Genomic DNA, 12647 nt, shown 5'->3' with positions numbered 1-12647 from the left:
GTTCAGTAAGCTGCTGTTATGGTTTGGATGTGAGGTATCCCCCAAAAGCTCACACGTGAGACAACGTGAGAAGGTTCAGAGAAGAAATGATTGGGTTACCAATGCCTTCACCCAATCAGTGAATTAATCATAAGATGGGATTAATTGAGTGGTGACTGAAGGCTGGTGGGGTGTGGCTGGAGGCAGTAGGACGTTGAGAGTGTGACTTTGGGGTGTACATTTGTATCTGGCCAGTGGAGTCTCTCTCTCTGCTCCTTAATCATTATATGAGCTGCTTCCCTCTGCCATACTCTTCCACCGTGATGTCCTGCCCCACCTTGAGCCCTGAGGAATGGAGCCAGCCACTTCTGGACTGAGACCTCTGAAACCGTGAGCCTCTAAATAAACTTTTCCTCCCCTAAAATTGTACTGGACAGATCTTCTAGTCACAGCAGCGAAAACGCTGACTAAAACAGCTGCCAACACATTCTGACTGTGCTAAGTTCCAGTCTCCTAAGGAAGGAGTCTTTAATAGTACAGGATAGTTAAAGGGGACACTGAAACTCACCCAGAATCTATTTTGGATGAGTGTCACATACTAGGAAACCAATCAACTGTCGTGCAGTCTAGTTGTAAACATAGATCCATATCACTATGGATGAGCACATTTTCCTCATCTGCCTCTTATTTAAAAACCCTTAGATAACAGCACCAATGCAAAAAGTAGATTGCAATAGCCATTTGACTTGCTTCCTGGTAGGTGGTTTCCAGGCATAAGGAAAAAAACCACAGATAAATGAAAGTGTGATCTTTGATTAAACTCACCCACTCGAAACTCAAGGGCATCAAATTGACAGTCTTGGTGACTTTCGAGGGAAAAATCCACAAAATGAATGTAAATGGAGGAATTTCCCTGATTCGGATTGCTGAGGGTCCATTCACAGTTCAGGTTTCCGGAGTAATTACTGCCTCCGTTGTAGCCAGGAGAAGTAAAGTTCCCTTCAGGGTCGTTGGTCAGAGACCCGCCGCACACTAAGAAGCAAAAGGCAGCAGAGAAAGGAACAGTGAGATTCTGTCCTTACCAGAAGATGCCAACACCCAGGAACAGTAACCAAAACAACAAGAGCACCGTTTCTGTGTGGACTTGTTTTCCCACATGCAGTCAGAATTGCGCATAAAGGACACGCAAATAATGGAAGAAATTTATGTGGGTGAATAAAGGAACAACCGACAAACTAAAGTTTCTTTATTTCCCTGTTAGAGGATGGGTTTGACTGTGTGATTATATCTCCAAATTTGGGCTTATCGTTCATTCACATTTAATTTAAATCAATATATTGGTGGTAGGTCCCAGTGGCTTCTGATTAGCGATTCTTTACATAACCCAAGAATTTAATTGGATCAAATAGATAATGTACATAACACTGTAGTGCCAGTGGACATATGTGTGTATACATACATGCACATGTATATATACACATATATATTCACACACATATATATGAGTATACACACGTAAGTGTATATATATACACATATATTCACTACATATATATTTATATAATCAATTCTACTTCTCCTAAATTTAAAAACCCTTAGATAACAGCACCAATCCAAAAAGTAGTAGGATATCTATAATCGAAAGCCACATCTTATCTAATTTTGAAATATTCTATATCAAATGTGAACCCCTCTGTTCATTTTTGCTGTAAATATGTATGTGGATAGGTAACCAAGAAACAATACAGTATGTTCTGCTCAAATAAAATTAATTACTCTCTGGGACTAAGTATCGTGTCTTCAGCACAAAACAATCGACTAGGGACTGTGGATATGGATCTAATTCTAATAGTGATGCACATTATATGTAATTGTGCTAGAAGCTCATCTAATGTCATTTTTTTAAAGTTTGTAATTCATAATAGCAGTTTTCTTTCTGAAATCAGAAGGCTTTTTTATTTTCTGTTGGGATTAAATTTTTTTTATCTGTTTATGAGTGTTAGTCTTATATTAGGGATCTCAGCTGTAACCAGTCAAGAGAACATAGATAGCTTCTCTGGTCCTGGCAGACTGTGAGGCATCTGTAGTTCTTCTTACTAAGGGGAGATGCATCTGTAGCATCCCAGTTACCTGCGTCTCCGCTGGATGTGTAGGAAGCAATGAAGCCTCCATATGGTCGGGATCCATCCGTGAAAAACACCACTCTCATTGTGTTTCCTGAAGATTTTATCTCATTGCTTATATTCACGCTACTGCACAGTTTCTCCAGCTGGGGTGAGTTACTCCTAATGCCATTGAATACCTGTTGGAAAAATAATTAAACCTTGAGCAATGCAGTCCTTGTCACTGAATATTTCATTGTTGCCCTGGCCACTTCCGTCTAAGGCAACACTGTGCTAAAATGAATTGCTTAACAATTAACAGACTCTATCTCAGTACCACACACCACTGTGTTACCCCAGCACATTTTGTGACCTCAATAAAGTGAAAGTATTGTAGTAGTGCCCCCTACCGTGTGGTGGCCAGTGAATGACTGCTACATATTTTGTACAGGGAATGGGTGCTACACATGTGAAGTACATGTGCCACTTGCTTATGTGATAGATCACAGAGTTCACTGATGGATAGTTTTCCTTTAAAAATGCATTAGGGCCTTTGATGTTTGGAAAAAAAGCTTACATGCTAATCTCTAGTGATTTGTAATATATAATGACTCAAATATTTTAAAACACCTGGAAAAGTAATTTAAAAATCAATCTCAGTGTAAATATAACGGCTTCTTCTTAATTACTTATGGATTCAAGACTTCATTTTTTTAACTCATTTGATTGTTTAAGAATAAATTAGAGTAATATTGATTCCAAAATATCAACCAATATCTCTATCTTGCATAGTTATAAAGTAGGAAAATATCACTCTGCTGCTATACAAAACCAAGTGAATATTTTAGCTTGCCTCATTTTTCAGAGTTTGAAATAGGGCCAAAAGAGATAAATAAATAATAATTCATTGATTTAGTGATTGCTACCCCTGTTTTTAAAAAATATTTGAGTGGCTCACAATTAGAAAGAAGGACTCATGTCACTATTACACTAAAGCTGTGCAGGAGAAGAAAAGGCTCTAGTACAGGAGATGCAAGATTTTTTATTTACTATAGTTGATGAATAAATTTTGCTCTTTGAGGGCTTCAGGTTTAAAAGGTTTTCTGGGTTACAGGACAGATGAAGAATTTTCTATGATGTATTGAGCAGACATAACGACAGTTTCTATTATGTTTAATCAGCACCACACCCTCTCAGGCATGTACTAGCACTCCATGCTCCAAACTGAGATGCTAGAATACAGAAAGATTTGCAATTTTCTGAAGTTCAAAGGACTAAGAATATTTAAACTAGGATTCAAACCCTGATTTCACATGCTGAACCAGAGAATAAAGAAACAGAAGATGACAAATACTTCACTAATACTGGAAACAGGAATGAGCAACACATTGCCAGAATCAAAAGGGATTATAACCAACGACAAGGCTAATGGGACATGTTGGAAATGGCCTCTGTGCCTGCCTGTGTCTTCCCCTGGTGTGGAATCACAATGACTCAAAATTGTGCAGTCATCCATTTATCACATGGATTTTTGCCTTTAGAAACAACCAGGGTGCTATTCCATTCTTGACCCTCTAATCCCTTTTGTACTCAGAAACTACAACTCCAAGAAGACAACAGGGTAGAAGTAGGCAAATGAGATTCAGGACAAGGTATTAAATTTGCTGTGAGCATGAACAATATCAGACATGGGGCTCATTGTGGTACACACTTGGTGGTATAGCTTTCATTTTCCCTATCTGAACAGAGTCAGAGACCCGGCTGGATTTGGAGGTATTTTAATAATCAGTTCAGCTGGATAAGGTGTAGAAAAGCTGGGTGCACTTAGCGCTGCCCACCCCATCTGCAGATCTTAGGAAGGGTTTCTTTTTCCTTCCTTCTTCCTTCCCCTTTCTCTCTTTCTTGGCGGGAATGTTTCATAGGAATGAACAGCCAAGGATCATCAGCTACTTAGCAAAATGTCTACTTTAAAAAGCAGAGACCAATATCAGTAAATAGGAGACAGGAACTTGAAAATTAATCCCCAAAGAAGCAACACAAAACTTCAAAATTATGATTAATTTAGTCATATAAATATATCGAATATATGTAATATTTGAATATGTACATTCCAAAGAATGAGGATAAAATAAGGTTGATTTCAGACATACAGATTCTCAAAAAATTTGTCACCCATGTAAACTTCCTTAGGAACTTACAAGAGCATTTACCTCATCAAAAACAGTAAATTAATGAAGAAAAGCAATGTATAGTATTATAAAAACAGGAACCCCACCCAGAAGAGAAATAAAGGGACTCATAAATTTAGTAGTGGAGAAAAATCCCAAAACAACATCTGACATCAGACTTACAGCTGATGGACAAAGGAAAATAAATGGAACTGATAGGTGTATTTTATTGCATGAGCTGGAGTGCACAACCCGGGTGCAAAAGGTGTGGAAGAATTAGTGCAACAGGACTGGTGTCAATGCATAAAAAACACAGAAAATGTAAAAATGATACAACTATCATCATTACTTAAAAAAACACATGCAAATGTGACTGTATTTCACTAGTTGGCTTAGTTGTGAATGGTGCTCACATGATCAGAACAATGTGTTGCAAACAATGTGTTGCAAAACACATTTAAACAAAAATGGTGGGGTGTGTTTTGGGGGAGGAAGTTGGTAGAATATGTAAACCGCGCACCCCTCATGAGCACTGGTGGTGGTGGAGAGCTGAATCCTCATCCTACATAACTGAATGTTCAAGATCAAAAAAACTATGGAGTCGCAGAAGAGGAATGTTACTTATAAACAATGGCACAAATGCCAGAAGTAGCCAAAAGGGTAAGGAAACAGATGCCTTTGGCATCAATGATTACATGACAAGTAAGACCTGGCTCAGAGTTTGTGGTAGTTGTCAAGATTTTTATTTCATTCTTTGAATGCTAAAACTACGACTGTTCATTTTATCTTTCTTGTAGGATGCAAACATTCTGATTGTAGGATTCTTAATAATTATGATATTCAAATTCATTTAAACTATGAAAATAATTTCAAAGAGAAAAAGCAACTGTTAGCGTATACATTCAAATTTTAGTAATATAAGTTTAGAATCCCAAAATGTCTTATAATTTTCACTTTCTGAATTCACCAAATATTGTTCAATAAACACCTATTATATTTATGATCATCAGAAAAACAAATTATAATTAGAATTCAAGTGAATTTATATAATTATTACTCTATAAAATTATGCACTGCCTTGAAGAGATAAGAAAATGCATAAAAAATGGTGTGGTGGGAGTGGTTAATCTTTTTTTACTTCACTTTTTTCTATATCCTTATTCAATCAATAATAGGAAAAAATGTCTGTTAAAATTAGCAATCTTAGCTCAATGCCTACTAGCTCTCAAATTAAAAAGACACATACCAGTTCCATATTTTCAATATCTGAGAAAAGAAATTTCAGTCCTTTAGGTATTTGAAGTTGGGATCAAAGTTGAATGTGATCATTTCAGGGCAATACGAAGTGAGAACAGGATGTCACAAGATGTTTCACATTTTTGAAATTCGCTATCCAATAGTAGATGATTAAACTGATAACCAAAAAAAGGGCTTAAAAGGTTAACAATGGAATTTCCACTTTTCTTTCATTCAATAATAATTACTTCTATGATGGGCAGGTGTGGGGGGTATTGGGCAGTGATTGAAAACAAGCGTTTCCCCTCATGGAGTTTACATTCTACTGGTGGGAACAGACAATAAACAGAAGAACAAATAAATATGAGCTATACCAGCTGGTGTGGGGAAAAAATGCAGGGAAGTGAGAAGCCTGTGTGGGGTCTACTTAGGGAAATCTCCGTGGATCAAGATCATTTGGAGACCCTAACAAAGTGAAGATGTGGACCAGGCAGCCATCTGCAGAGGAACCACAGAGACGGCAGTAACTGTGAAGGCCTGATGGGGGAGCACCTCATGTCCAACAAGCAGGAAAGAGGCCAAGATCCTCCTGATCCAAGAAAGAGGCTGGATCCTCCTGAGCAGAAAGGAGTTTGAGTGAGAAAGATGGGTAGAAAAGGGACAGGTAGCAGATAATGCCAGGCTGGGTGGGTCTCCATAAGGATTTGGGATTTTCCTCTGAGTGAGATGAGAGGACATTAAAGGATTTTGAAGGGAACAACGTGATTTGATCAGGCTCGAAACCCTCATTCTGGCTGCTGTTATTGAGACTGTAAGGAATTTGGTGAAATGATCCAGGTGAGTGGTGATGGTGGTTGTTGTGGATATGATGATGAGTTTCTAGAATCTGGGTATTTTTTAAAGATGTAGCCAGTGGGACTTACTTCTAGATGCAACATAGGGTATGAGACCAAGGGCTCCAAAATAAACATTAAGACTTAAGGGCTAGGGATGTTACTCAGTGGCAGAGCATTTGCCCAGCATGTGTGGAGCCCTGGGTTCAAGAACCAGCAACCTCCTGACCCACTCACAGTCCTTCAGCATGCACAAGACCCTAGCACTGCAAAAAGGAAGGAAAGAAGGAAGAAATTTTCTTTTGATCTAAGCAAATGGAAATGAAATCATTTACCAAAATAACAAAGACTGCAAAAGCAACACTTTTAACTATTTGAGGTGGTGATTTGGAGAGTAGGTAGCCCCGGCCTTCCACTAAGAGTCCCTTATAACTGAACCACACAGCTGATTAAGACCTTAGGGGATAGTTTGTGCTGGGACTCTGGTCCCATCCAGCCATGTGCTACCTAAGGTCCAGCTTCTCTGCCTACACTCTTTTGCCAAATGTAACAGGCATTTATTTGATCTAAAAATTTATCCTATGATCCTGACACGCAGAGTGAAAACTGATAGGCCCTCAGAGACATTCTTAACAATTATGTTGGTAGTCTATAGTGATTTTGTTCTCTCTGAAATACTTAGAATTTGTCTGAGATATAGTTGCATAGATGGCAATATTCTGACCTAGTTTTTAGACTATGATTTATGGAACAATAAACTCCCTAAACAATGAGATATAATATCTCTGATGGTACAGAGCACTTACAGTCACATGCTCAGCATTGCAGGATGGATGAGCTTCTAGCCGCAGGTTGTTAAAAGTTAGGCTGATCTGCTTTCCTTCCTGCACAGTGATTCTCCACTCGCAGATTCGGCCATGAGGATTTGGGTTCGGGTAGTTGGGAGAAGAGAATGTTCCAGTTGGGCCCTGTAGATCCCCACCACACACTGAAACAGGCGAAAGAATAGAAAAAACTTTCAATCAAATCAAAATGACTCCTTCCATAATTTTGCTCTCAAAATTAATTTTGTTTAAATATATTTTTAGTTGTAGTTGGACACAATACCTTTATTTATTTTTATGTGGTGCTGAGGATCAAACCCAGTGCCTCACACGGGCTAGGTAGGCACTCGACCACTGAGCTACAGCCCCAACCTCTCAAAATTAATTTTTAATTATCCCTCTAGACAAAATAATTGTCTTTACTAATTTATCACTTTATGTTTGTGAACACTTCTAGAGAACATTTGTATTCACTTCTGATCTCTATTAACATTTAATCTGCTTTCATGGATGACAGTTTGCTAGTTGAATTTTAATTATCATCAAGGCCCAAGATACATGAAAGACCAATAAATATATTGAACTTAAACAGGCTAATGTAATTATTCAGTTTGGTTAGACAAAGATCTTTATTTTACCTGGATTTGTCAGAGTATTTGGGAATGCCAATTCTGAATAACTCTAGGACTCATAAACTATATTTCTTAAAATGTGCACCACAGTATAATTCTAGTGCCCATATTACATCTCTCATGGTCCTAATTACTTCTCTTTGTACCCCCTATCACAGTGGCAATTTTTCATTTATTAGTGTGACTGGTAATTAACATAGGCCTCCCTACTAACCATAAGGTCCAAGGGTCATGCTTTATTTTTCAAACTATTTTACCACCAGTGCCTATCCATTATAAGTAATCAACACCTTTTTTAAAATGAATCAATGAACTCACCTCCTATGCTGGATTCAAACCGCAGCCTGAACCCTGGGGCAATACCGGAACCATCGGTGACAAACCTGACCGAAGCAACATTGCTAGAAGTGTCTATGTCATCAGGAATGGCACTTCCACAGAATCTGCCCAAAGCATTTCCTGTGATAGACAAAGAATTAGATGTATCCATATACGTGTGTGTGCGTGTGTGTGTGTGTGTGTGTGTGTGTGTATCTCCAGGTGATTAGTTTCATTTAACCTCTGTTTGAGATATTCTGCATGCATAAAGAAAATAACAAATGACAAAAATCATGAAAAAAAAGTCAACATATTCAAATACATGACGATGCGCAAAAAGCAAACACTGCAACTGGTTAAAGGAAAAGTCTCAGCGGGTGAGGAAGCTCATTTGGTTAGATAAACGACAAGAACCAACAGTGACAAGTGTGCCTCTTTTAATACCAAGAGGCATGCACACATTACCTTTTTCTCTCTTTATGCTCCAGGGAGCCCCTCAAATAACTGCGTATGGCTCTGGGGGATTGTAGCAGGAAGAAGACATCCTCCCTGTACAGTGCTCTCTCAGTGTGGTCTCCTGAATAAGCTACAGAACACACCTATGGCTTTGGTTGTCCATTGGGAAAGGACAGAATAGAGGGAGAGAATTGCTGGTGCTGCCCAGAGCTGACTGACCTCTTTTGCTTTTCTCAGAAGCAGAGAAACCTCAGAGGCTGAATAAGCATATTTGAAAATAAACAACCCACAAGAGAGCAGATATATTTCACTGACCCGAAGTATGATTTTCCCAGATCTCCACAAAGTCTTTTTCACAGCCAGAGGAATTCTGAAGGTTAAAATCTTCAAAATGGATGGTGAGATAGTGTCCTGAGAGGCCCTGGAGATGCCACTGACAGAATACATTATTTGGATAGGGAAGATATGGGTATCCATTGCTTTCAATGATGCCACTTTGCCCTGTTACTGTTCCTCCACACTGGGCTAAAAAAAAAAAAAAAGCAATATTCTACCACATTTTTTAAATTAGACCAGCATATTTGAAAACTGTTACGTGTAAAGTGAATATAAATTGCAGTTTTAAAATTCTGAACATGTGTGGCTAAATCTCTCATTTTTCAGAATCTACTGCTGATGTAAGGAGAAATAATATTTCAAGTGCAATCAATAATGGGAAACGGAAGATGACCATTGAATGGCGTATTCTGTAATGTCACATTAATTCTATTGGGACACTATGTGAGAGCTATTAGTTTCAAGTAAATGTCATTTCATGGACCAACTGATAGACTGATAGATTGATGATTCTAGAGGCATAGCTGGAAGGGGTACTGCTATTGATCGGTAATGCCTGCTATTTCTAGTTTATTGGTCAAATCAACATCGTGTTGTAGTAACTGGTATCTCAGGATCTTGAAAATTACTATTCAGTTATTTTTTTATCAGGTAGAAGAGACAGCTAGATTAAATTATACACAACTTGACTCTGGATATAAAATGACCTATGGTACAAGTTAAATATTGTTACAACTAGGCTTTCTGAATTCTTGCTATATAAAATATTTGTTTGGCTAGTATCCAGACCCCCTCCAGACAATAATTGTCATGTCATAATCATCAAATTGAAGTTAATCTTCAATATGTATACTTACTGTACATTTTTAAAATAAGGAAATCAAACACCAAGAAAATATATCTGCTTTTAATTCAGTGACTGATGTGGCATTTGAGATTGGGGGAAAAAACTCTCCATTTTTCTATTAGTGATGAGGTAGGTGTTCAGTCACTGTTCTAAATCCAATAGTTTTATTACTAAATAATTTTATCATTTAAACTTATGCTGTATGTAGATATACATATTATATCGTGATAAAAAGGAAAATAATTAACTGAACATATTTTTCACAAATTAGAAAAAATATAAAATAGACTAGTTTACTAAAAAATATAGTGTTTTAAAATAAAAATGAAGGGAGAAATTAAAATTGATAAATGACTTCAGTTTTAAACATTATACTCTTATTTCTATCATTAAATAATTCTTAAAATTATGCAGATAGACTTATTTTTAAAAATTGGAACACATTCATTTTACTACTTTCTTATTTAATGTAAAAATAAAATGTTACCTATAGAATACTTGGCCTTGAATCCCATGTGAGTGGAGCTATTGTCAGACCGAAATCTCAAATACATAACCTCTCTTGAGGACAACTGGCTGCTGGGCAAAGATATCCCACAAAATTTGGAAAGTACTGGAGCATTTGAATCAACTCCGTCCCGCAACTCAAGGTAACTAGAAGAACAACTAAAGGGGGGGAGATTTATTAAATTTACAAGGCCAATAGCTTTGACTTATTTAAATAATGAAGACTTCACTACTTTTCTCTAAGGAGATTACTATGCATCATTTCTATAGCATAAGATATCATGATAGAGTCCATTTAAGCTTCATGTCATTTTAAAATGCTGTAATTTTTCTGATGATAATACAATCATTAATAGCTCAGAAAGACAGGTTTTCCATGTATCACACTAGAGAATATTTATTTGCCTTCCAAATTCTGTTTTAGTTTTACAAATATAAAAAGTCATTTTCAAACTAACCCCTGTGGATTTCAAGATAACTGGAGTTATGTTTCACATGATAATTTGATACATTTCACAATGGAAATCTGAACTCTTATTTGGCAGCTCTGTGACAGGGGATAATGGAGAGCCTCAGCTGGAATTTTCTCCATCCATAAAATTAGGTCAAGTCTTTACTTAATGTTTCCTGAGAAAGTCAAAGCAGCCAATTAATGCACAGTGAGTGGGAGAGTAGTATATCTGGCGCCCAGAAATGGGAAGCAAAACTCTACTATCAAGTTTTGTATCACATATGGATTTATTCAGTGTATAAACACTTCCGTTAAAACAAAGAGAAAAACCATAGATGGTGTCTTATGGACTACCTAAGACATAGTAAGATATACTCTCTGGGTTGTAATCCTTTAAGAAACCAATATTTGCTTTAGTGCTGTTTCTGACTCTTGTGACCCCTGGTGCCACCTAACACAAATTCCCATTTGCTAAATAGATATTTTATCATCCATGACATTGAATATGAGACTGGGAAGATAAATACCCATCTACCAGAGGCACTATACTTTTCCTGTGGGAAGAACAACAGATAACATAAATCTTAAACAGCTGCCCTCAATGTCTCTTGGAGGATGTCTGAAAGGTCAGAAGGGGCAATATCTGTTTTCATAATCTGCTCAGCCGATAGGAGAGTGGCTGCCAGGCATGGTTTTCAGGCTCAAGGCACCAAGCTTGTCCCTTTGTCCCTAGATTTCCTATACAGGGTGTACTGCTAAGAAAAGAAGAAATGAATTTTTCTGAGACATGACAGCTAAAGAGTACTGAGCGTGGATGAGAGAAAAATGAAAACAGAGGTGACCTACTTGGGTGTTACTTGGATATTGAATTGATCTTCAAACTGCAACCTTATAGCGTTTCCCGGAGGAGCAGCTATGATCCAAATGCAATCCGCATGCTGCGGATAATTGCCAGGGTAGTTGGGGGAGGTCACATATCCAGCAGAATCAGCATCATGGATGTAGATATTGCCCCCACAGGCTGTCAGGAAACACAGTTAAATCAATTTACAGTCTGGTGAAGGACAGTTCATTGCTACAATCATTTTCTAAAATCAATTTATCTTCATTTCCAGTCTCCATTTCCTTCCATCTGGAATTATCTTTTTTTTTTTTTCCTTGAAAGGAGTCTCACTGTGTTGAACCAGGGTGATCTTGAACTCCTGGGTTTAAGCCATCCTCCTGCCTTACCCTCCTAAGTAGCTGGGACTATAGGTGTGTGCTACCACACCCAGCTCCAGGTGTGTCACTTTTTAATTTGCCACCTATCTTGTTGGAAACTTAATTCCTCCTTAAAGTCAACAAAATGACAGACACAGTTTCTGCAGCATGTTAGAAGCATGCATTCATTTCCACCACTTTGTTGAGCATGTAAATAAACTGGTGGTTATTGTTCAGCTAAGTGGAGTACAGCCATGACCTTGATATGCTTTTAAAACTAAGCAGATATATATTTGTACAAATTTTTGGACATCCATTCATTATACATCTTCAGGATTTAGGTACATTTAAAGAGCAAGAGAGAGATGACATAAAAGGATTTATTAGTCTCCCCACCCCCCCGCCAAGAAGACAAAGAACAAAGGATCTTTTCTAAAACACCAAAGGACCGTATAAAACTACCTTTCTTTTATCAATAATTATTCTTTGGCAATTTCAGCAAACGAACTAGGCAAGAATAAATCCATTTACCATGCCAATGAAATTAACCTGTTAAATGACTCAGCCACACATCCTTGATCTACTAAACTCAAGCTATATACTTCCTCTGCTATTCAGCTGCTTATGGACACATCCTGAATTTTGCCATTACTTAGAACTACCAGAGTCTCTGAAAGCCCAAATTGCAAAGCCCTTTGACAGTCTTTACCTCCCTTGCTCCATATCTTTCCTTCAGACTCCCCTTGCAAAATGTCGCG

At 37.7% G+C, this 12647-nt stretch overlaps 1 protein-coding gene across 1 annotated transcript in view; it reads right to left on the bottom strand.

Moving 5' to 3' along the window:
• Cubn (cubilin) overlaps positions 1 to 12647 on the bottom strand; it is a 274311-nt gene that overhangs the window by 72864 nt on the left and 188800 nt on the right. The window contains exons 44-50 of the mRNA XM_076831399.1: positions 11536 to 11710; positions 10219 to 10397; positions 8864 to 9073; positions 8093 to 8233; positions 7125 to 7306; positions 2110 to 2281; positions 805 to 1011 (exon numbers count right to left, since the gene is read on the bottom strand). Coding sequence (XP_076687514.1) covers positions 805 to 1011; positions 2110 to 2281; positions 7125 to 7306; positions 8093 to 8233; positions 8864 to 9073; positions 10219 to 10397; positions 11536 to 11710 — 1266 coding nt within the window. The remainder of the gene's footprint in view (positions 1 to 804; positions 1012 to 2109; positions 2282 to 7124; positions 7307 to 8092; positions 8234 to 8863; positions 9074 to 10218; positions 10398 to 11535; positions 11711 to 12647) is intronic.

Source organism: Callospermophilus lateralis, chromosome 13 (assembly GCF_048772815.1).
Source record: "Callospermophilus lateralis isolate mCalLat2 chromosome 13, mCalLat2.hap1, whole genome shotgun sequence".
Taxonomy (NCBI): Eukaryota; Metazoa; Chordata; class Mammalia; order Rodentia; family Sciuridae; genus Callospermophilus; species Callospermophilus lateralis.
The sequence above is the reverse complement of the archived record's forward strand: the minus strand, read 5'-3'. Positions and strand labels throughout refer to the sequence as shown.